This window comes from Numenius arquata, chromosome 12 (genome assembly GCF_964106895.1).
Source record: "Numenius arquata chromosome 12, bNumArq3.hap1.1, whole genome shotgun sequence".
Taxonomy (NCBI): domain Eukaryota; kingdom Metazoa; phylum Chordata; class Aves; order Charadriiformes; family Scolopacidae; genus Numenius; species Numenius arquata.
In genome coordinates this window covers 19,351,289-19,375,523 of record NC_133587.1, presented here as the reverse complement: position 1 = coordinate 19,375,523, position 24,235 = coordinate 19,351,289, and the positions used below count along the sequence as shown (strand labels likewise).

Sequence of the window (24,235 nt, the reverse complement as noted above, 5' to 3'; positions counted from 1 at the left end):
CTTTAAAGCTACGGGGTTTTCAAGCAGTTAACACATAAATGTCACAGCTTTTGTTTTTAATGTTACGGATTTTGTTTTTAACAAAAGTCAATTCTCTAATATCGCAGACGACATTAAAACCAGTTCTTTATTGATGAATTGTTGTTGCCACGTTCTAAATGTCAATTTGTGAGAGGTTTGAGGTTTAAAAAGGTTTAAACCTTTTTTTTTGGGAGGTTTATAAGTTTAAAGAGAACTGAAAGATGCTTCTCTCTTATTCCAAATAATGTTCCTTTCATAGCATGGAATGCTTTCTTTGAATGTCTATGCTCTGAATTTGTTGTGTGTGGAGGGTAAGATTGATGCACAAATGAAGACTATGGTTGTGTGTCAGTTGATATTGAAGGTCTACCTTCTAAAGAATGTACGTGCTTGTCAGTTCTGCTAAATCACTCAGGATTACGTCCTTAAAGAAGTTGTTGCCTATACTGCGTGGAATTAGCAGCTTGTTTCACCGAGACTATTTTGGGGCACTAAAGACTCTGAACTATAGGAAAAAAAAATAATCCAGTTACCTGGGCACACCAGTGGTGGTAACTGTAAATAACGGTTTCAGTTTCTGTGTTTTATTCCTGCTTAGTCGTCTTCTGTGGTGATTCCAAAGCTGCTGCTTCCTGCAGTGAATGTTGGTCCTCAGCGTGTTGTTCAGCAGTGCGCGCCTCTGAACGGTGTTGGCCTGATCTGCAAAAGTGAGACTACGTATTAGGGGCCATTTAACCCTCTGGTTGGACAACGGACTGCTCTGAGAGCAGGTGTTTTAGGATGGTTATCCAGATACGTGGATTAGACCCTGAGTGAAAGGATTGCAATTGTTTTTTAATTGTTTAATACAGACTCTAGTGCAAAAGAAAGACTAGTTTCTATCTTTGACAAGGTAATTGGTTGGAAGGAAGCTGGTTTGAAACTAGGCTGGTATATTAGGAAATGTTAGTTTGAGTCTAGAGACATACACAAATTAGTCTTATGTCAGTTTGCTTCTTTAGATATCGTGCAGGTCTTTAAAAAGGGAAAAAAAAAAAAAAAAGACATGCTAAATTCTCCTGCTGTAAGAGGTTTTCAGAAACGGAAGCAACATTGCCAAATAATTTGCTGGTCTCTGCCCTTTTGCAGGTTTGCTGATGCTCCCTTCTATTCTGTGGCTGTATGTTCTTTCATGGTTTTGGGAAAACCAAGCTAGAGTTTGTGTACAGAGTGAATGGCCCTTCCTGCTGGTGGAAGGGGAAGTGAAACTGTCTGTTCAATACTTCTGCAGGAAGAGTAACCTCAGGGGGTTCTCTTCTATCTGTTTTTGGTGGTGAGAACATGATTGTAGTTGAAAGATTTGGCTTTTCTATGGAATGAAAATCTGATGGTTGGTAGTATGCATTCAGCTTAAGGTTTGTGGCTGTGTACTGAACTCTGCTACTCTTTACCTGTCATGCCATCAGGTAGGTGTACTGTAGCTTATTTTCTATACACATGACTTCGTCAGTAATTTTCTTGGAGCTTTGTTACGACGTGGAATATTTGGGTGATGTTTGTGCGGGGAATGCTTCTGACTTGGATGCTTTTCATTCATGGGTATAAAGACCATAAGTAAGTAAGAAGAGCATCCCTCAAAGTGTTCCTTTTCCATAGCTCCAGACTGAACGCATGTGTCGGAGGATTCAGCTTGTGACTCACTCACTGGTGCTCATGTCTGTGCAGCTTCCTTTGTTATCATTCTTCTGGTTTTATTCATGTATTCACAGCGTGGCAGCTTAGGAGAGAAGCAACCAAATTAATTCTGACCCGAGTTCCTTTACTGCTTCTGCCAAGTCAAAGCTTACTCCTTTGTGGCTGTTTTTCGCTTGTATGCTCTCATGTCTACAGCCTTAAATTGAAGTGGTCTTACCAGTTGCTTCCGAAATACATTAAAGTAAGCTTTCAGAAACGGTGAATATATTTCCTTTTAACTTGAGTCTGATTTCCACAAAATCAATTTAGTAACTCTGTATTTACCACTCTCACACCAGCTTCACTGTTTTCCCCTAACTTTTGAGAGGCCTTTTGTTAGAAGTTGCCAGTGAACTAGGCCATAGTTCCTTACCCAGTTGATAAGAGATCACAGCCAGGATAACCTCAAGGGGTAGATTGGGGATTGCCTTTACAGTGCATGGTTGAAGGAGTACAATTTCCCTATAAAGTTTAAAACTGAAAATTTAGAACTTGGAAGGCTTGCACAGGGAAGACAGGATTTGATCCTGCCTGAAACTCTCAGTTGGCATAGTCTGGCTTTTTGGACCAATTACTGCTTCTGGAAAGCTGGTGACTCTTTGAAATCTTCCTATTGTAGTTGCAGTATTGTTAACCAAGGAATCAGTAGGATGGTATTGCTCTGATTTCTGAGCATTTGAAGGTAGGCGGAACTTCCAGCTAGCTATTCATCCTTTCAAACAATTAGTTTCATTCCAGCCATTTCTCATTAAATCGGACTCTGCATGTAGCATTGCTCTGTGTGACAGTAGGAAGCTTAGAAATACTTTCTAGTCACTTAAGCAGATTTTGGAAGGAAAATAGCCTTATAGTCAGAACCTAAACTACTTCAAGAATTCCTTTTAAGTAATTTTGATTGAGTACCTTTTATGATAAAATTTGCAGGACCACTGTCACTAAGGTTTAAAGCCTCTGTGCAAGCACCTGTTTGCTTAGTGACCTTCTTGCTGTGGTGGCATTTTCCAGAATGTGCTCCATAATGGGAGCTTTTAACAAAACAACTTGTTCTCAGCAGTATAACCAAAGCATTGCTCCCTGTTTTGATGGGATGATGGATATGGAATGTGTAAGTGCTGCTTGTTTGAACAGGAACTTCAATTCAAAAGTGAAAATGATGGTTGCTGATACTATTTCATTACTAGCCCTTTTTTTCTGATAAAAGGGGACTGTGTTTTCTTGAGGGGCGCTAATGCAACCAGTACAAAAGCAGAGAGGCTAATTAAAGTAAAATTAGTCATTGGGAGTTCATTGACTGAATGTAGGGGAAACCCCCTTCTTTAAGGAGGGGAGGCAGAGTTCTTAAATGTCATTAATTCACTTGCCTAGGCTTCACCCACTACATCCCAGCAGTGCTGCAGAGCCATACTTCTGTCTATGTCTAGGTCCAGTCTAAAACAAATAAATTGAGCGTGTTTTGTAACACTTAGAGCTTTTTTCATCCGTGGACTTGAATGCTTTTAGAAGGTGAGGTAAGCTGTTTGCAGGGTGGTGGTGTATAGCTCATTTGTCTCCGAGTAACCAGTAAGCGGGCAGCAGAATATTTTCATCCTCACCTTAAAGGCACATCAGGGTTAACATCAGTGAAATGGCATTAGGGTTGACTTGAAAGGTTGAGGCCAAACTTTCACTCTGCAGCTTTATTAAAAACAACGAAGGGATGCCCTTATCTAAAGAAGAAGGTGGTTCAGAACCTCAGCACCGAGCTTGTGTGAAAAAGAGCAGAATGAAACAGTGAGTAAACTAATCTGAAATTTAAATTCAATTGTTAATGATAGAATGTATGACATATGTAATTGATCTAAAGGGTTTGCTGTTAAACAGTTAAACCTGAGCCCTGCACAGTCTTATGTACTCTTAGACTGCAAATCAGAATTGAGTTTGACGGTCAAGTCTGTTTTAAGGTTTTTAAAGACTACTGTAGTGGCTGTCACTTAAGTCAGTGATAGCCTTTGTGTGTATATAAAAACATTTGGAGTAAACTGGATGCACCTCTTAAAGGAAAAAAGCCTTTCAAGTATATCTGAAAAAATTACATACGCACCACCATGACGTACTGAACAAACGTTCTGAATTTTTTGAAGGCCTCTTCTGTCATCTGAGCAGTCATCCCTCCCATTTGGATAACTGACACTTGTTTTTAATACAATAATCCAAATGGCATTTTTTCCTTGCAACACAAGAAATGTGTCACGCTGTTTCTTTGAATGAGAAGGTAGCATTTGGCTACCCTAATTACTCCAGGAGCAAAAAGGAGAGCGTGCAGTGTTTTCCTTCTGCTGGTTGGCTTGTGCTACTTTTCATGTTAAAATTTGTCTCTAGTTGTGCCTGTAAAAATAACTTAAAGCAGAAACAAGAGTAAGTTTTCTGAAACCAAAAATGCTTTAGTTTAAACAAAACCAATAATAAATCAATGTAATATAAATCCTAATATGAGTCTGCAGATAATAATACATCTCTCTGAAATGCCAGCTGTTTTCAGTGCTGTGACTTGACTGAATATGACCATAGTAGTATCACCGTTTAATTCCGTTACTGTGAGAGAAATCCTCTAATCGAGTTCTGCTCCAGCCACAGTGTGCTGGTGTCGTATGGAACCTTCCTCTCCCTTGTGTTTAGTCTTTAAAAGGTGGTAGGAGCCTGTTGTTTTGAATGTTTTTGAGCAGCCCACGCTCCAAGGTCGCTTACACGTATAATGTGAAAACAGATACTGTTTTAAGCTTTTTGTGGTCTTTAGATCCCTCTGCTACTGCTTTAGGTACACATGAAAGCCCTGTTGATGAAGAATCTGGAATGAACGGGATCCCATCTCATGTTTAGTCCTGGTGTTGCCTGTTATTCAGCTGCTCTCCTACTATGCAGATAGTGCTCTGCTGCCAGAGAACATGCAATTTGTGACCTGAGTTTCCATGTTCTACCTAATGGTGATAGCTCCAAGTCTCTACAGTAAATAGAATTCAGTTCATGCTTTTACAGGTGTTAAATTGATTCTAGGTTTTTCATCAGAGAGGTTTTTGCTTACAGAGCTTCACTCTGCCGTAGCTTGGTCATATTTATTAAAAATTTGTTGGAACTATTCATTTGACTTTGAGAAAATGAAGATGTTCACCTGTGGGACAATCTAAGGCTTACCAGTATTGGGTTATGTGGGTTTGCAGGTTTTTACCTTGCAAAGACATGTTTCCTAAAGGGTGTGGAACACCTTTTTAGCAAGTTCAAACTTAATGACAATCGACTTTTTTAGGGTATAGGTTGGAAAGTATTGCCGTACATATACTATGGCTGGCAGACAGGGAAGAAGCGCTTGAGGAAATACCTGTTTGTACTTGTGGTATCTCTTCTCCCTTAATGCAGGGAGATTTGTATGGTCATTTTGGCCCAGTTGGTGCTGAGACAAGCAGAATAGCTTGAATCCATTGTCATAATGGGTTTGTGCTTGTGGGGAGGTACACTGGCAGGAGAAGTTGGATCTGGAGAACAGAAAAGGAGTACAAGGTCACGGTGGTGTTTTGTGGCCTTTAAATACTTCTGTTGTTAGTCTGGATGGGGGAGAGAAAAACCGACTTTTAAAATCCCTTGCCATATCCTTTCCTTTGTACTTCCTTGATGTCAGGTTTTGGTGATGGTAGCTTTTTTTGTAGGTTTTTCTGTTTTGAAAAATGGGTATTCAATTGAAGCATTGATACTCTCCATCGTTAATATGGAAAAGTGAAGATACTCTTATAACAGATGGTAATAATTAAGTGGCAGAAAAGTATTATGGGGGTGTGAATCTCTTTCTTAAGAAGCAGCATATACTCAGAAGGAGAAAAAACTGAAAGAACGTTGGCATAAGAAAGGTTGAACTTGTAATGAATAAATCAGAGAAATCAATTTCTTATGAGTACTGCAGAAGCAATATTAGGGTATTTTTTTTTCCAGATAATATTTCTTCAAAAGCTAGATTCAAGATTAAAATTCATAAAGAAGGCGGCCTGAATTATATAATGTGAGAGATAGCGTGTTTCTGTTGTGCATGAAAACTTGAAAGGTCACTTCTGCTTTATGTCCTTACTCATTTTTTAGGCAAAAGTTGTCAATGTGCAGTTATAACTCCAGGGCAACTGAGAATAGTCTGAAGAATTCATCTGGGGTATCTCAGACTTCTTTTTTGGTGGTCATTAAGCAGTGTGGTACAAACAGGAAATACCACAAACTTTTCATTAACTAAGTGGCTGTTGGTACTACGTGGTCACCAAAATTCTTCAGTAATGTGAAATTCTTTGGTAAAATGTGTTGCTGGCATATTTCTTTTTAAAGTCTTATTTCGAGCTCATGCTGTTCATACGGTATCTACTAGTCTAGTCAGATGGACCTTAATGAGTTTTTGCCCTGAAGTCACCTGCATGATACCATGGCTACATTTGGGGGAATGGATAAAAAGCATGCGGGCTCTAGAGTAAGTACAACATGGTTTAGATTTCCAGCCTTTGGGAAGAGCAGAGGTTGCTAAAGGGATCGGCAGAGTGAATGCCAAGACATTGCCTCCAAAATCAGTGTGTAAGTAAGTAAGTACAAAATCGGTGTGTAATCAGCGTGTGTAAGCAAGAAGTGGTCTGTTGAGGTGCTTGCAGGGGAAGCTGCAGTGTAGTGGAAGAACCAAAGAGGAGGAATATGGTGTAGTCTTCAGTCTTGGCTTGAGCGGTTTGGACTGAGAAGTGGAGGACTGAGCCACAGCCAGCTTGATTCATCTGGGGCACTGGTCAGAATGTTTAGCTGTTTGTGCCTGAGATGGGAATAGCTGGAGTTTTAAGGGAAAGAATGAGGTCTCACTTGAGAAAGGCAAAGATGATTTTCAATGTAAAATAGTGAGTTTGGGGTTGTTAACAAAGGTCAGTGTGGTTGAGCTTTTAAGTCTCTTTCAATTAAGTTGTTCTTTACATTTCAGTAATAAATACTTGAGAATCATGGGGTAGGGAAGCAGCTGAATAAAGGAAATGAAAGGAATGAAAGTCTTACTTGGTGGGAGAAGTCAGTGAGCACTTCTAGGATTGCAGTCACTGTTCCAACTTCAGCCAAAAGAGTGACTGACTCCAAAGCCCCAACCTGCTTTAAGCTACTTTTTCAGGAAAATGTTTTTGATGTTCTGCTACTAAATGCTATTAAGAACTTTGAAACGCATTTTCTTTTGCATGAAGAGCTTGGAAAAGTAACTTAGGTTTTGCTTAAATTCAGGTGTTAGTTTGAACCCTGTTGTAATTTAATATATTACAAACTAATATTTTAAATAGGATGAATGTTGACCTATCAGTTTGTTTCCTTATTTCTCAGAAAAGTGGACAATATATATAGTAAAGGCGCACACAGGCCTTTCTTTAAGCTTGTTGGTTGTGATTAAGGGGGACATTGGAGGTGCATACGTTAAAAGGTGAACATTGAACAGTGTAAAGGTAAAACTTGAAGGTGTTATTTCCCTAGAATTGGGACCTGGCTCTTGTTTGTTGCAGGAGGAGAGCTGCAGTAAAGAAGATGAAGTGACTGAAGTTCTTGTTCACATTTTCTGCTGGAAACTGCAGTCCCCTTTGTGATTTTTGGGCTTTATTTCAGCATTTTTTAAACTGTCCTAAACTTGTTATTTGCATTGTCATAAATATTGTCATTGTCATAAAATTGTCATAAGCTTTGCCTTCTCAGTGTCCATGACTGTCCCGGAGGTCAGGTTGCCACACTGCATGCTCAGCGCTTGTTCCCATGGGCTGCCTTCAGATAAAAAAACCCCAAATTCTCCTGGTGGTACTGGAGCTTCAGGGTTCCCGTGGAGACAACTCTGGAAGTAGAACTAGGTCATAACTGCCATGCATATTTCGTTGCCTTAGGTGGGCAGTAATCAGTAACCCAATAACCTCTTTGCATGAGACTTGTAGACAAATTCAGAGCTGAGAAAGGTTTGTCTGGGCTGGCGGCTGTGCTCTGCTCCCCTCCGGTCCTGCCTTGGGGTGGCTCAAGGTCAGCACTGCCTGTAGGGAACTCGTCAGCTCTCCGCTGTCTGTCTGTCCTCTCTGGGAGCTCTCATCCTGAAGGGAAGGCTGGCTGATGGACCATGGACACTCCTTACCAGGACTGAATCAAGCTGGCAGAGCAGATTCATTAAAAGGTATTTAGTAGTACATTAATAGTATTCAGTGTTCTGTTTCTTTTTCAACTATTAGGAATTGTCTTTTGTTTCAGGTTTTCTGTCAAATTTGTAATAACAGTTAATTAACCCCCTTCCCACAAAGTTTTGATTGATTAGTCAAGATGTGTGGCAACAGATAACTTGAAACACAGTCTAGAGAATACTGATTTGTTATCTGCCTGTAGTAACCGTCCCACCTCCAAACCCCCAGGAATAATGAAATGGTAGAAAAAATTGTAGCTGTTCGTATTCTCTGCAGGGCATCTGAGCTGTGGGATGAGGCTCTGTGGCCCACGGGACAGCTGGGAAAGAGGCTGTATTTACTAATAATTTTTGTAGATCATGGTCTTTCTCATGAGACTCTCTTAATCTCATTTTAAAATTAAGTTGCTTTTTAGTGCATCTAGTGATACAAACCTAGTTTTATGATTTCTTTTAGAGCCTTATGGGGTTCAGAAAAGTAGGATCACAACAGAATTTTTATTTTGATAATACATTTAGAAAGTGATGCTGACACTACCTCAGCACCAGCATCAGCTTTGTGGTATCAAAACCCAAAACATAGCTGGCTGCCCCCTGAAAATTGAACTAGTAATGGGGGAAAGCATTGCTTCTGATGGTCTGCACATTCAGGGATATCAGCAGGAGTAGAGAAGAAGCTGTTTTGAAGAAAGTAGGATGATAACAGAGTCACATGGGGTTGTAAGGGTCCTCCAGAGATCATCTAGTCCAACCCCCCTGCCAGAGCAGGTCCACCTAAAGCAGGTTGCACAGGAACTTGCCCATAACTGCAAGATGTGGGATTAAACTAAGCAATGGACAAGGAGAGGACAATATTAGGTTGTTGGGAAGTGCAAGATTTGTTAACTGGGATGGTCTGTTGCATGTCCTGGAGTGTATTTCTTGGGTTGTTGGGAAGCGTATGGCCAAGATGGTGAATATTTCTGTTGGTACGTACTGCTGGTGGGATTGCCGGCATTTGTGTTGTGTTTGTAAGCAGAATGTAAGGCAGAAGCTATAGTCAGTTCAGTACCAAATAAGCTCATTGGAAATCAGGTGTTCTTAAGCACATGTATTAAAGCCTCAAGCTTGAATTAACAGAGTTCTTAAATGAATATGTAATTGGTGGACACTGAAGTAGAACGTGTTGGGTATCCTGTACAGCGTGATGTAGTTGATGAGAATTTATTAGAGTGATTAACTAGGAACAACCTGCAGGTTTTCTTGTGCTGAATCCTTGCTTATATTCCATCTTACGTGGAGCAGTGAGACCAAGTTGACCTACAAGACTGGATTCTGTGATAATGCTAACATTTTCCCTCCAGAAGACATCACTCTTGGCATTACTAAAAACACTGCTGGTGATGGTTGATGCCATGAAGTTAGTAGTGTGGTGGTTTTTTTTTTTTTTTTTGTTTGTTTGTTTGTTTTCTCCTGTGGGTGACTCCATGGGTTCTGTGATGAGCTGCCATACTGGGGTGATCTGAGTCACAACCTCCCTTCTTCACTGTGTCCTCTCAGCCTAAGGGGAAAGGAGAGCCTCTGGCTTTCAGGCTTAGTGGGTGGAAGCATACAAAATGTTGTAATTCAGTAATTCTCACCTTATGCGTCCAACACTCGATCCTTAGTTAACTCCTACTGCAGAGGGATAAATACAGAGGAGTTTATGCTTCAGTCAGCCATATGTGGCATTTTGGGGAAATGCAAGACCCTCCAAAGGTCTGAATTGGGACAGTTAAAAATCTCTCAGCACTCCTTCTGGAGCTTGTTTCAAGCATAGGTAGACAGTGCTTTCTTCTATTTGATTTGCTTTTAAGCTTTGGTTAAGCAGAATCACTAGAAGGATAATTATAAATGAATATTAGACTTTCCTATGGAGTTGATTTTGTTTACATTGGAGAACATCCTTTTCTGTGTGAAAGGAAGTTGATTTTTCTGTAGAAACAGATAAAAAGGGTTGGAAGTTCTGAAATACTTACATAAAACTTCAGAAAGTAGCCGGTAATTCCTTCCTCTTCTGAATGTGTAACACGGATCTCCTACGTGATTTTTATAGAATGTAGCTTTTTTGGGGGGGGTCTTGGTTTGATTATTTAGGACCAACTTCCTTACTGGTGTGTTTCAACTCAATGTAGAACAGCTTTGTTGGAAATTCGGGATTTATCTTTTCATCTGTGTTGCTCAGCTGTTGGAGTTCATGATCTTTACAGGGAAGAGGTGGTGTGCATAGTAAAAATAATTTGACTTTTTAAACTGGACCTTGGTTTGGTTTGTCTGAGCACTTCTTAAAGCGTACTTAGTCTGGAGCTATTTTGTGTTTTCTTGGAATAACTGGGAATGACGTCTGGTTGAGCAGTGCAAGACCTCTGGAGTATGCTCTCAGGATCTTACAGACTTCTGTAGATCGTATTTTACTCTAAGAGTTTGTAGCAATGACATCAATGATGTATTATTTATCCTCGAAATGTGGTGTTACATCATGTGCAATTCCAACTAAAGTAAAAAAATACAGGTGCCTGATGGATCTGAAGCCGAGTGTTGGAAACTCCTTTCTTGAGAAGGGAATGTGCAGAATTCAGCTCAAGATGAAACTTCACAGGTGATGCCTCTCAACAGTGAGATCCCTTAGTTGTGAGAGCATTGGATCAGATGTGTGTGGCTGTTGTCAGTATAACTTGTTGATGGTGGCGGTGTAACATAACACCAGTTGTGATTTTACAGGCTGTTTCTAACAACAGCACTTACGCAGTGGCTTCCTTACATTGCCTGTTCTGAACCCGCTATGCTGGGATGCACCCAGTGAGCTCTGTTTTATGTATTTTAAATAGAGTTTGAATTTAATATCACATTTGGGATTCATTTTTACTTGGCAAACAATTTCTGTTGCTAGAATAGTTTTGTGACTTCCAGACTATGCCGTACCTAAATCTGCCAGTGGCAAGTAAGTTGGAGAAATTGTTTGTTAAATTGTCATCATTGCAAACTGTTAAGGATCAATTTATAATAAATCCTTTATAAATTGAATGGTTTTAATACCTTTATGGAAAGCAGTTTGCTTTAGCTGCTGTTTTTGCTTTGGAAATGCCCACTGTCTTCTGTAAACCAGAAGTTTCAAATAATGGACATCAATATTATCAAGGATGGTTGTAAGATAAGAATAAGAATAATTCTTATTCTTATTAATAAGATAATTATTAATAAGAATAATTATAAGGGGGATAAGAAATCAATGAATTTTAGAATTTCTGAAACTGTTGGAAAATAAAAAAATGAGTGTTGCAACAAGTGTAAGTAATATTCTCTCATAGTAAAGATTAATTGTTGCAAGTCTAAAAGCTGAATTTATGTTGTATGTATGAATAAATATAAATACTATGAAAACTTGGTGAAACAAAATGAAATTTGTTTTTGAAATGTTGACTGGAATCTACAAGCTGGATGAGATTGGTGTTCTTTGAGGGCAAGCCAAGGAAAAAAGGAAGGCTATTGATAAAAATAATAAAACCCCAAGTTCTTTCAGTTTAATTACACCAAACTGTGTACTCTAGTGTGAGATCAGAGCCTTCGTGCACTGTTTGAACACAGTAACCACTAGAAGGTTTTTTCTCTGGTCCCATGTCTGTTGCATGGCACTGGTAAGTGATGGATCGTTGGTCCGTGCTGTTCAGAGCCGTCCTGGGGGTGCAGTGCTTGCTCCTTGGCAGTGAGATGGCACGTGCCAGCTGGGCAGCTTCAAAGTGATGAAATGCTAAGGAGATGTTGCAGGGTTATGTGGAAGTTCAGAACACGGAAGCTTAAGAGAAAAGAGAAAGCATTGCAGGCTTCTGCTTGAGGAGAAACAGGATGGGAAGTTGCATTAGGCATGAGAATGTTGGAAGCGTAAGTGCCGACTGCTGGGGCTTTCAAAGCTTTCAGGATGGCCGTTCCTCGTGGAGGAAGTGAACAGAGCCTTTGTGGAGAGAGGTGGAGATGAAAGTTAACTGATATGTTTCACGTAAACAATTCCGTTTTTTGTAGGAAAAGAGATCCAATTACTATAGCAAAATGCAACTTACTGTGAAGAATGAAAGTAAATTCCAGAATTCTTGCTTTAGGGAGAAAAAGAGAATATTTGAGGCAATGTTTATCATTAAATCCCGTTTAAAAATAGTTGCTAACTGAAGTTGGGGCTAATTGCTGAGGAACTCCACAATTTCCCCCCCCCCCCATTCGGTATTTCTGTATGTGTGTGTTTGGGAATTAAAATATGCTAAGTTTTTGACCTTTTTAAGCTTTTCAGATGCAGGCAAGTTTCAAGATACTTACACTTTTCCCACTAACTGTGTGAGCAGGATAACTGGGTGAAGGTGCTCACCTAGAGCCAGAGCAGATCTTCAGGCTTGACTGAAGTGGATGTTGTGTCTTACAGACCACCTACTCCTTGCTTTTGCTGCTGAGATACCCAGACTGGTCTATGGTCAGGATTTTCTGCTGCTATTCAAGGAATGGATTCAAATTGGAGAACACCATATAGTCTATTTGGAAAGCTGTAAAGTGAAAAAAAAAAAACTTTGTGTGGGCTCTTCAAGGATGTCCGTAGGCAGCAATATATAAACAGTTGCTGGCTGTGGTTCAAACTAATGTGTTCAGATTAAACATGCCTTTTTTCTTTTTCCTAATCTGAATCCGTTAAGGAGCCGTCCCCCTTCTTTCCATGAAGGTTCTGCCCATAGTTGTTAAACCTGCTTTCTTGTTATCCCCTGAGTTAGAAGAACTGTTCATGCTCAGCCACTCCGAACAACCGGCCTGGCTGGACTCTGCCACGTCCTGGTTGTCACATGCATCAGCTGGTGCCCTGTGATCTCCGGATGGAGCAGGAGGATGTAGTGGGAAAGGATGGATCCCTTGTGCTTTGTAACTTCCCAGGGGTTCAGCAGAACATCTGGGCTGTGTTTCAAGGAAATTTGATGCCATTACTAAATCCAACAAGGTAGGGTGAGACTGGGTATTAGCGTATCATATCCTTGAAACAGTGACGTGTTTTCATAATTTCATTGCTACTGATCTGGAGAAGAGATTCAGGTAGCAGATGAGACATGGTCGGGTTTGAGGACTTGTGTCACTTCCCCTCCTGGTTTCACTGTCTGGTTTAACAGTTCCCACCTCTAATTTACAACTTTCCTTTATCAGTGTCTTTGTAACATAGAATAAGTAAGTATTGACTTGTTTTGCGTGTTTTCAACTTGAGACCTGTAGTAATGGTTTCCTCCCAGAAGGGGACAGCTGCTGCTTGGGGATGCTAAAGCTTACTGGGAGCTGTTTCTTTGAGGTTAACTTTACTCCTGATGCTTTGTGCTCTTGTGGGGAGGAAAGGTGGCTCCTGGTTCTGTCTCCCGTTGGTACAGAAATCTTTGTCACAGTACAGAAAAATAGAGGAGAAATGCTGGCAGGGGAGCTGGCTGTTGTGATCTTCCTGTTGTCAAACAGCTGGTGCCATCTGAAGGTGTGTGGTTGTCTGTAGAACCTGAGATGGCGCAGACATCGGGCTGTGTGAGATCTGAGCTGGTCTGGTGGAATGGTATGTGTAGGTAAAGAAAAAAACTGATACCTGTGACTTGTGATTTAAGGAGAAACGTATTTATTAAAAGCAATGGTTTCTTTTGTGAATCTTATTTGGGGTTGAAGGCAACTGAAGTGGAAGATGGATGGCTCTAACTAGTATGAACAGTTGACCAGACTATTTCAAAGTAGCCACTTGGGAAATGCTGGCATCAAAGCAGATGATGATGATGACGACGACGACGACCTTAGTAGAAAGATGAACTATGATCCCCTTTGCCTAAAGCTTTGCTAATTCTTACTGAATTCTTACTGAGCACCGGTTTTGTCCTGCTGCCATCACTGGAGCATCCAGGTGCCATGCAGTGGCATACTAAGCGACGTTGTTAACATCTGTCCAGGGTAGACTGCTGACTAGGAGGTCTGATGGTTTAAATGTTGTCTAATAAAAGCTCACTGCTTCATTGAGAGAAATACTTGCACCTTGCGAGTGTGAGGAAGCCGCGTGGATACTCAAATGCTAGGAAGACCAAACAATTATTTCCTTGTTTTCTGAACCCTCAAGGAGCTTCTCTATGAAATATGCACATTTAAATGATTTGTTAGAGCTCTCAAGCTGTCAAGTCTCTTGAATGTTTTGATGCTTGGAGGCTTATCTTCTAAATTCAGTTTTGGGAATTACAGCTGTTCCTTGAACAGCAGAGTCTGCAGTTTGATATGGAATAAGATTTGGTTATCGCCCTGTTCCAAGAGGATGTGAGGGTGTTTTCTGAAGGCAGGGCCGCAGAGGGATGGGCTCTGTGGCTGCCCTGGCCCGGTGTGTGAAGCTGACGGGGGCCCTGCAGGCGGGGTGGGGGCGTCTCCGCCCCTTCCCTGGGCAGGGCAGGGCAGGGCTGTGGGAGCCCGGGCAGGCCCTGGCCTCCAGGAGTGGTCACCGCCACCCGCCCGTGCGGTGACACCTGCCAGAGAGGTTTTAAATACGCCGTTTCCCCCCGGGGGAGAGCGGGGCGGTGGGAGAGGCCCTTCGCTCCGTCTCCGCCCCGCGGCCTGGCCGTCGGGATCCGCCGCCGGGATCCGCGGAGACACGGAGCAGAGGGGGCGGCGGGGCCGGGCCGGGCCGGGCCGGGGGCGGCGGGTGGGATGGAGCCAGCGCCTCCTGCGTGGCGGCGCGGCCTGCGCGCTCCGAGGAGCCCGGCCCCGCCCCCGGCGGCGCGGGGGGAGCGGCGGCCGGTCGGTCGGTCTGTCGGTCTGACCCTCTGCTCTGCCCGCAGATGGCAGCGTGCGTGACGAGGGTGGAGCTGTCGGTGACCTGCCGGAGCCTCCTCGACAGGGACCTGGGCTCCAAGTCGGATCCCCTCTGCGTGGTGCTGCAGGACGTGGGCGGCGGCCGCTGGGCTGAGGTAAGGGCGGGAGCGGCCCCCCTTCACTGTCCTTGCCCCTCTTCCACCCCCTCCGTGTTCCCAGCAGGTACACGGTACCTTTAATTCACATTTACATTCGATGGGCAGTCCCCAGTGCCCATGCTCAAACTCTCTTTGGAGCTCTGTGTTCATTGGTTTCATTAATTGCTCATACCTTTGCTTAGAGCTGCATCGGGGTGTTCATTTGTCTGTTATAGCAGCGCCTGTCCTCTTCCCTTTACCCCAGAGCACGCAGTTATACTGTATTTCACCAGCGTTTTTTACGCTAATTCTCGAATTTTCCCATAGGTTAACATTTCTTGTCCGATGCCGTTCCCTCTCCATGGGGCAGTCCGCCGGCAGTGGCCTGGTTCCTCACCCAACAGGCTGCAGGATCCGGGGGGCGCAGCCTGCTGGTGCTGGTGTTCCACCAGCACGGGGGCCCAGGGGCACAGATGAAAAGCTACATGGGAGAATGCGCGCTTCTTACTCCTCATCAACAGCTTTGCTTCCATGTTTGTGCAGCTAGATCGCACAGAGAGGATCAAGAACTGCCAAAACCCTGAATTCTGCAAGAAACTCGTTGTGGACTACTACTTCGAGAAAGTACAGAAGCTGAAATTCGGCGTGTATGATATCGATAACAAGTCCTTTGATTTAAATGACGATGACTACCTCGGAGGGATCGAGTGCACTTTGGGACAGGTATGCACAGAGGCATGTTAAGTGATCTACAAAGTAGCATCAGGCGTTGGGTTTGTTATGAAAAATAGGGTGAAAGATTGCTTTGTCAAAGGCTTTGACACTTTCAAACTTGTTGAACAGGTTAGTTTGCATTACTATTGAATGTAGTTAGAGAAATCATGCTGTTAATCACAAAGCAAAGGTTAGAAATATATGTGGTTTGCAATTAATTGCTTTAACTTAAGAGATGCACTAAAGGCAATCTGGGAGTAAGGAAGGCATGGTGCTTAGAGAGCTCTAATGGAGTTTCCTTTGCACAAAGTGATCATCAGGCAGTAAATTTGGGGAAATAAGGCTATTTGAGATTCTGTATTCATTTCCTGAGGAGGGGTTTGTATAGCTAGGTAGGAGAGGAAAAGTGGGGTTCCTATTATTAAAGAAAGACTTGATAAATTAAATAGTCTTTTCTGATTTTTAGTAGCTTTTTGGTTACTTGTGATGAAAATGCAGCTTATGTCTCGGGGGTGGCAAAAATAGGAGGCTAAATTAAGTTTGGAGACACATTATTGGGTACTGTTTTGTGGATAGCAAGAGAAGGTAATTTTGAGACTGTTCAGCCATTCAGGAGCACAAACGCTGATCATCATCACTGTTGGAAAGGCATTTAAATCCTTTAAGATCTTTTAGGAGAGTTTGAAAATCTTGCTCCTGAAGAGTAATTCTATGTTCTTTGTCTAACTTGATATCTATATTATGTGTCTTTTAACTTTAGGTTGTGTCCAGCTCAGTGTTCACCCGACCACTGGAATTGAAGCAAGGAAAGCCAGCAGGAAAGGGCACCATTACAGTAAATAAGGCTTTTGTGTGGAGAAAGTTGTTTCTCATTCTTTCCTATGTTGTCTGGGACAAAGTGAGGTTTCCTTTTTTTCTCTCAGTATATCTTCTAATGCTATATGTAGCACGTGTAGTAGGAAGGATAGATATTTATAATTGCAGTTACTTTCATGGACAAAGTAGGAGCAAAACTCTGAGGGGTTTCTAGTTTAATTTTTTTCTTAATTTCTGTGGTACAGATTTCAGCAGAGGAGATTAAAGATACCAGAGTTTTATACCTGGAAATCGAAGCCCGAAATTTGGACAAAAAGGTACTGATTTTTTTAAATGATATTGTATGCTTCTGTGATAGTTACAGTTAATCCCTTTTGGCCAGGAATCTCTCTGGATTTGCAGACATTCAACTAAGCCAAGGTAACTGTGTTTCATTACTTACAATGAAGTAAAATGGAGACATAATTTCATGTTGAAAACCATTGTCAAATCAAAAATTCAACCTCCAGGTTTAGGTTTTGGAGCATTATTTTGGCTTTGGAATATCCTGTATATTAATACAGTTCAATTAGATGATTGTCTCAGATGAATATTGTAGCTATGAACTGAGCTTTCTGTATTGTTATTAGGAAAGAAAAAGTGGAAATTTAGGTATGCTGCCCCAATGTTATTTTAAGCCAAAAACCAATCCAGGGATTTAGTGACCTCACTGCAAAATCATGCTGTGACCTCATGTCAGCAAAATGACATGATTTATAGTGACAGAAGTGGTCTGAGGAGGCGGTCTTGATATCAGAGCTGTTAAATGTTTGTGGGTGGGTGTGGTGTGGAGTTGTGGGTTTTTGGGTTTGGTTTTGGTGTTGTGGTTCTTTTTTTTTGTTGTTGTTGTTGATTGGACTCGATGATGTCAAAGGTCCCTTCCAACCAAGAAAAAAAAACCAAAACAAAAAACAAATTCTGATGACTTAGAAAGTGCAGCAGTTTAAAAGAGAAAAGTAAAATAAAAGAGGAAAACAAGTTGTATAGTTTGTTTGACTTTATGCTTTGAAGTATTGTGTACTGATTGGCCAGCTCTTCTCTCATCTAAGTAAAGTACAGGAGGCTGATAACTTCTGTTGGATTTTTGTTCGCAGGATTTATTTGGTAAATCAGATCCATTTTTTGAGTTTTACAAACAGAGTGATGCTGGAACGTGGCAGCTGGTGTACAGATCAGAGGTAGTATTTCTACACTGATGTTTTTTTTGAGTTGATCAAACAGCTTGTTCCTACCGAAAGTGGGTGTCCCACTCCTGCTCATGCTTTGCACCAGTTCTGCAATGGAAGTTGTCTTGTATCCTAAAATAGGGATTCTGCTCACTGACCTGGCAGAAAGTGGTTTATTTGGATTAAGCTGTCTCAGTGAAGAGTCCAACCTAGCACCACTTGAGAAGAGTGGCAGGACTCTCCTCCCTTTCAGTGGTGATGAGCTGTTAGGTTGGCGTGGCTCTAAAATTTAACTTTACCCTGAACGTCAAGCTTTTATTTCTTACAGAGCTTTTGCTTGGCTGTCCATGCATGTCAGGGTTGAACTGACTGGGGCTTTCTTAGGCAGCCATGCAGAATCCTCATATTTCGTAGTGACTTACTTACATGCCACATCCCTTACATGACATTATGCTGTAATTTTTTTTAAGGTGATTAAGAACAACTTAAATCCATGCTGGAGGAAGTTCAGTGTTCCCTTGCAGACGTTCTGTGGTGGAGATTTTAATAAACCTATCAAGGTACAGCCTTCAGAAATTCTATGGTTTTGTTATAAGTAATCCAGTCTATGCTGATGTTAACTATGAGTTTATCAGATGTCTAGTCATATTTAAATTTTTAGATTGCCTTTCTAAAATAGCAGTGTGGCAGATAAGTGATTATATGTCTATTAAGTATGAAGTCTGTATTAAAATAGTATGAGTATGCAGAAGTGACACACTTTCTAATGATTAGTCATAAGAAGAATTATAATATTTTTTCACTACTCTTGCCAGGGTGTCAGGTTGTGTTTTGGTGGTTTGTCTGTTGTTGGTTTTCTTTGGTTGGTTGGTGTTTGTTTGTTTTTGTTTTTTTTTAATTAGGCTTTCTAGCACTGTTTCTAAGTTAACTGAGAAGCTCAGATATGTTGGACAAGCTTGAAGGCCTTAATATATTGACAGAGAGAGGACCTTAATGCATCTATCAGATTCATCAGTTCATGAGACTGGCAGGCTTGTCCCAACTCTTTTTCAATCTGTTCCAAGTAGAAATTTGGTTTTGAGTTAGAATTGCAATTCCTTGTTGTCTTGTATATGATGACTAATTCTCTCTGATCCTGGCTTATGAAGGAGGTGGCAAAACAATTACATCTTGTAATAAGTTTCTGCAAAAGAAAATCTGATAGCAAATTAATTTGTTAATTTCTGCTCTCAGCAATGCAGATAATGTAAAGGTGTTTAAATCCATAGATAGTTCTATGTGAGTATAGTCTCTCTCTGTTTATCCAACTCCTAAACACTTTCTATTTGCAGAATTTTCCTGCCTCATCCTGTCTGTGAAGAAATCTCATGCTGGAAGTTTGATCTGAAAGCTTTAGCAAAAAGCATGCATTCCAGTGTTTTCACTTGTGCAGCATGGCAGGTCCAAAGAATTACTGAGATTATTAATGTGGAAATAGATGTTCAGGTGTGCTGGGCATGTTGATACGTGGCAATGTTCTGAGTGGTGTTCATGAGCCTTTATTGTTGGAGAATTAACAGTCTTAGGTCAGAAAGAACTCCTCTTGGTCCAAAAGAGAGCAGCAAACGTGGAAAGGAGATGGCAAAGAGGCATATTATCATTTGTCAAAACTGATGTGAGATGGCATGGTTTACACATTCTATTAAATGAGGCTTTATTTGCTGTAGTCCAAAAAGATTTGTGTATGGTTGTTTTTTGTTTGGTTTGGTTGATTGGTTTGTTTGGGTTTTGGGTTTGGTTTTTTTGGGGGTTTTTTTGTTGGTTTTTTTTTTTTTTTTTCTAGAAGCTTTCCGTGCTTGGAATTCACTTTGGAATGTCCTGCTTCTTAGGATCTTTGCTGTTAGTTTGTTTCAGCCAAAATTCTCGATGCATGTGCAAATAATCTATGAAGTTTCACAGCAGCTATGAAAGAGGGTTATACTGTTACTGTACTTACAGGTTAGGGAAGTCAGTCAGAAAGGGGAATCCAGGCTGGCAGGAGTTTCACTAGCAGCAGTAAAGAATATAATATTGCACTGGTGTTTCATTGTTCATCTGATATTTGCTGCTCTGAACCTCTTGTTTGAGGCTTCTAAAAATTTACGTAGGAACAGTTATGCATGAAATAATGGTAGTCAGTGAAGGGAGAACTCCTTGTACTTCAGCACAGTGGAAACATTTTGATGCGTCCACTAAATATCAGCTTTGCCAGCTCTGTATGAGGATTATGTACTGAATATGTGTGTGAACAGAATTCTCTTGATCAAATTAACTGTTATGTAATATTTTGGTAATTCTTCATTGTGATACAGAGTCATATTCTTCTTGTTCTCTGTTAAGAACAGCTCAAATTTGTGATACGGCCTTATCTTCTTGACAGTTTTGTTAAAAATTAGGGGCAAATGAAAGTAGCATCTCTCCCCTGTAGTGACTTAAATGGAAGTACCAAATGTGAAATTTGTGGGTGTTGGTATTGAGACTAAAGCTGCCAGTCCTTGCGTTTGATGGCATATAGGTAAAGCCAAATCTATTTTCTGTGAATTTTGAAAGTTCTTCCTGTAGATGAAAGCAGCCTTTTACCCACTGACTATATTCCAAGCTTTGCGATGAGTATTGGATAGTTCTTTCGCAAAAAAATAATTAATCAGTAAATAACTATATGCAGTAGTGTCCTGCAGTATTACCAGCAAGATTTTGTTTGCAGCAACACCAGTCTTCAGGCTGCACACACCGAATCTTGGCCAGTTTTAGAAAACCCTTGCAGACAGAGGTTTGGTTTAAGTTGTATCATACTATGAACTAATATCAAAAGTGGTCCTAAGTACAGTTTGTTGGCGTGGCTGAGAGGGGAGAGGAGGTCTGTGGAGGCAGCAGCTCTCCAGGGAAGCAGACCCTGCACCGTGAGTCTGCACCCTGGCTTTTGCGCCAGAGCCTCCTTCGGTGGCCTCCGTGACATATTCCATTTGCTTTTGGGTGATGTTTAAACGTCTGAATCGCTTAGAGAGGCATGGGGGAGTTCAGGCAGGAGGGTGGGAGTTGCTTTGTGGTGGAGCACGCAGAAGAGAAGAGTGGAAAGGTGATGAGTTGGGAAGGATGAAGGGGGAGAAAGGGGACACAGTCTCTAAGGTGATCTTGTTTTCCCATTAAGAAACTGAAGGATGACGCAGTGCTTCTCATTTAGGTGGCTAGATTAGGCCATAATTCAACCAGCTTTTTGTACAGGTTTCCCACTGATACCAATGGAGGATGCCTACTGGATTGTAGTCCTAAGAGAACCCTGTCTCAAATTCAGATATCTTAGCCATTGAATTTGACATCCTTATTGGGGTGTTACCCATGGATTCATGTTGTCGCTTCATCCTGAGGAGAAAGCTGTCACTGTGGTTTATACTGCAGTAACATCAATTTCTTGATTACTAAAGGTGGATCTCAGAAAGGGAGCTTTTGAATCTGTGTAGCATGTGAACTTCAATGGGGGAGGAAGCAGCTGTTCACAACTGTTTCTTGATTGACTGCTTTTGGAATTAATTGTGTTCTGCAGTTGTGCATGTTGTGCATGTTATAAATGCTCCTCATGGTTGACTTTGTGGGGAACTATTGACAATATCAGTCTTAACTGTGTTTGCTCTAAGCCATAGTTATTAGCATATATTTTTAAATGTATTACTCTTGTACATTATCTAGTTCTGAAGCTTTAATGCTGACTTAAACGTGACTGGTTATTAATTAAGTATTTATAATTTGGTTGGTATAAAATGCAGAAAAAGACTCAGTGCCCTGTTGAAATTGCCATTTCTTTGTAAAATGATGCTATTTCTGGGCAGAAGAAAGGAGCATACTCAGAAAGTGCCTAGATAAACTTTTAGTTGCTTCTTCCCATTACCCCAGTTGCATATGTTGTTCTGAATGATCTTGCCCTTACACATCTGGGCTATGAAATATTAAGGATTTTTGTGGGTGTTTTTTTGGTCTTTTTGTTCCTTTTTTTTTTTTTAATCCCTTGTGTAGCTGGGGAAAGCATTTAATTAAAACTTGAACTGTGCGTACTTAAATGTGTGAGCAATTGAACACCTTCCTTTTTCCAGATTCACTCTGGATTTCTCTCGCTGCTGGTTTTCCGTTAGTGATATGGATGACACCGCCAGTTGGGATGTGACAGGGGAGCTCACTAGCATCGCTGCAAAGCTGTCGGGAGCAGGAGAGATGATGCTGTGAGCAGCGGCGTTTCTCCCTAATACAGTACACTTGCCCATTGCTTGTGCTCTCTTTTTTTCCCTTTCAGGTGCGGTGCGCAGATCACGACAGTGACGGGTCGCATGACTTAATTGGCACTTTTGAAACTAACCTGACTCAGCTGCAGAAAGCAGGTGACGGCTCTGCGGTGAGCTTCCTCAGTCCCCATTAACTTAGTCCGTAATTCAGTCTTTCACAAACCCTTTTCAATAATGACCTCAGAGATATATTTTTAGTTGTTGCCTCCAAAAGTGAATTTTTCTGTCTGTATGTTTGGATTACTAAGACAGCATCTGGGAATAATAAAAGCTGGTGTGGGAATTACATTGCTGTGTTTTGCTTGGGTACTGTTATCATTCCTGTTCCTAAAGACATCCTCGAGCCCGTTGTCTGCTGGCTGCCAGCCACTTTTTCCCAGCAGTTTTAGCTTGCTCTTGCTACTGCTGAGCCAAGATGAAATAAAAGGGCTTGTTGATGCTTTAGCAGACTGAGTCCAGAGGTAGGGCTTCTCTCAGATAACATTTGTGCTTGAGCTAGTCACCCTCATGAGCACTCTGGTCATCTTTTCTAGCTAACAGAGAGAAACAGTGATTCCAAGGTGCACTGTTCGTCATCCAGTTTAGAATAAGTTGAATCATTTGCTGGTGGTGCCGTTTTCTCTCTGTTGACTGCAATGAAAACCTGAACTCTCATTCTCTGGAGGTGTCTTGTCTGAATTCAGACAGATGAATCCACGCATGGGACATAGCCTAGGACCGCTTCCACTTGACAGCTAATGTGATGTCTGTGGTTGTAATCCTAAAAGCTGGTGGAAGGTTCTTGCCTTTTTCCATAGCCCATGTGAAATCAGAACTAATGTGAGTGAAACAAAACAGTGAAACACTGCCATTGGGAACCTGCCACCTAGGCCAAAAAATGGCCTTCCCACCCTGAGATTTTGCCTCCTTGTCTTCTGTTTGAGTGTGTTCCCTTCCCTTAACCAAAAAAACCCGCTGATGATGTTAAGAGAAATGCTTGTACTTGTGGTCAGCTTTTTTCCCCTCTGATTCAATGACACTGTTCCATGATTGCATACAGAATAGCAGTTACGTTGCTGAGGAGAGAGACTTTTCTGAGATATTGCTGTGTGTTTTGCCCAGTTCTGGTAGCAAAAGCGTCCTGTTTAACTTGTCAGATAGCAGCCAAAGTAGTTGCAAACCTTTTTAAAAATTAAGTTTCAGAATTCTACCAGATATTTGGGTAACTCTGAAATTGTGATGTCTGATACCATTCTGTTTCAGTAATTTGCCCTGCTCTAAATGCAGATATTTTAGAACTTGCTTCTTGCATGCTTGCTTTCTCTAGGTGGAATTTGAATGCATTCATCCTGAGAAAAAACAAAAGAAAAAGAGCTACAGAAACTCTGGCATTATTAGGATAAAATCCTGCAAGGTGGGAAGATTTTTTTTGTTGTTTTTTTGTCTTTTTTATTTTCTGATCATAAGGATCTGTTCTTGTGGGGAGGGAGTGTAACACTGTCTGTCTGTTTCTCTAGATTGAGACTGAATATTCGTTTCTGGACTATGTCATGGGAGGCTGCCAGATTAACTTTACAGTGAGTTGTTTCCCCACTGCACATCTTGGTAGATGGCAAGACCAGTGAAGTTGTGATTAATACTTTCATTTGTAGTATGAATGACTGCAAATGCAGTGTGAATTTGCAGTGTGAATGACTGAAAAAACCCAAATTATATTATATTTTTACTTTTTGTGATCAAGTGGCAGCTTTAATAGAACTAGGGTTTCTTAAACTTCTTTTGAGAAATAGGTTCGGTCTGTCATGGAAAGGATTACTACTTCTTAAACATGCACATACCCCAGTGGGAAAAGGTGCACAGGCTTGTTTGCCTGTCCCTGTGTGGGGCTGCCTGTGTGCCTGGGGGAAGGGAGCTTTGTGGGCCTGGGCTAATCATCTGTTTCTGGGTATGGTTAGTTCTTCTCACTTGCTTGTGGTGATGCATCAGTGACTTGCTCTCGTCACCTTGACTGCTTAGGTGGGCGTAGACTTCACTGGCTCTAACGGAGATCCCAAGTCACCAGATTCTCTTCACTACATCAGCCCAGACGGGATAAATGAGTACCTGATTGCCATCTGGAGTGTGGGAAGTGTAGTCCAGGATTATGACACGTATGTAGCGATCTTAACTGATCTAGCCACCACACCAAAAATGTGTCACAGCGGGTGTCAGTGATCAAGGCTGATGGGTTGTTTCAGAGCTATAGCGTTTGAATGACTGAGGTGCTGCCTTGCCTTGGGACATCCCTTTTCTCTTCTGCTGCTTCCTTCTGCTTCTGTCACTGTCAGGGAGGGCCATGGCAGCCCTTTGTAATTTGGCATATTTGCTTGGTTTGTCCCTCCAGGTCTG

At 41.5% G+C, this 24,235-nt stretch overlaps 1 protein-coding gene across 2 annotated transcripts in view; it reads left to right on the top strand.

Annotated features, from left to right (window-relative positions):
* CPNE1 (copine 1) overlaps positions 1 to 24,235 on the top strand; it is a 44,827-nt gene that overhangs the window by 14,381 nt on the left and 6,211 nt on the right. For both annotated transcript variants that reach the window (XM_074157217.1, XM_074157218.1), the window contains 10 exons: positions 14,734 to 14,862; positions 15,388 to 15,567; positions 16,319 to 16,393; positions 16,620 to 16,691; positions 17,508 to 17,591; positions 18,050 to 18,139; positions 21,880 to 21,978; positions 23,175 to 23,261; positions 23,365 to 23,424; positions 23,864 to 23,997. In XM_074157217.1, coding sequence (XP_074013318.1) covers positions 14,734 to 14,862; positions 15,388 to 15,567; positions 16,319 to 16,393; positions 16,620 to 16,691; positions 17,508 to 17,591; positions 18,050 to 18,139; positions 21,880 to 21,978; positions 23,175 to 23,261; positions 23,365 to 23,424; positions 23,864 to 23,997 — 1,010 coding nt within the window. The remainder of the gene's footprint in view (positions 1 to 14,733; positions 14,863 to 15,387; positions 15,568 to 16,318; positions 16,394 to 16,619; positions 16,692 to 17,507; positions 17,592 to 18,049; positions 18,140 to 21,879; positions 21,979 to 23,174; positions 23,262 to 23,364; positions 23,425 to 23,863; positions 23,998 to 24,235) is intronic.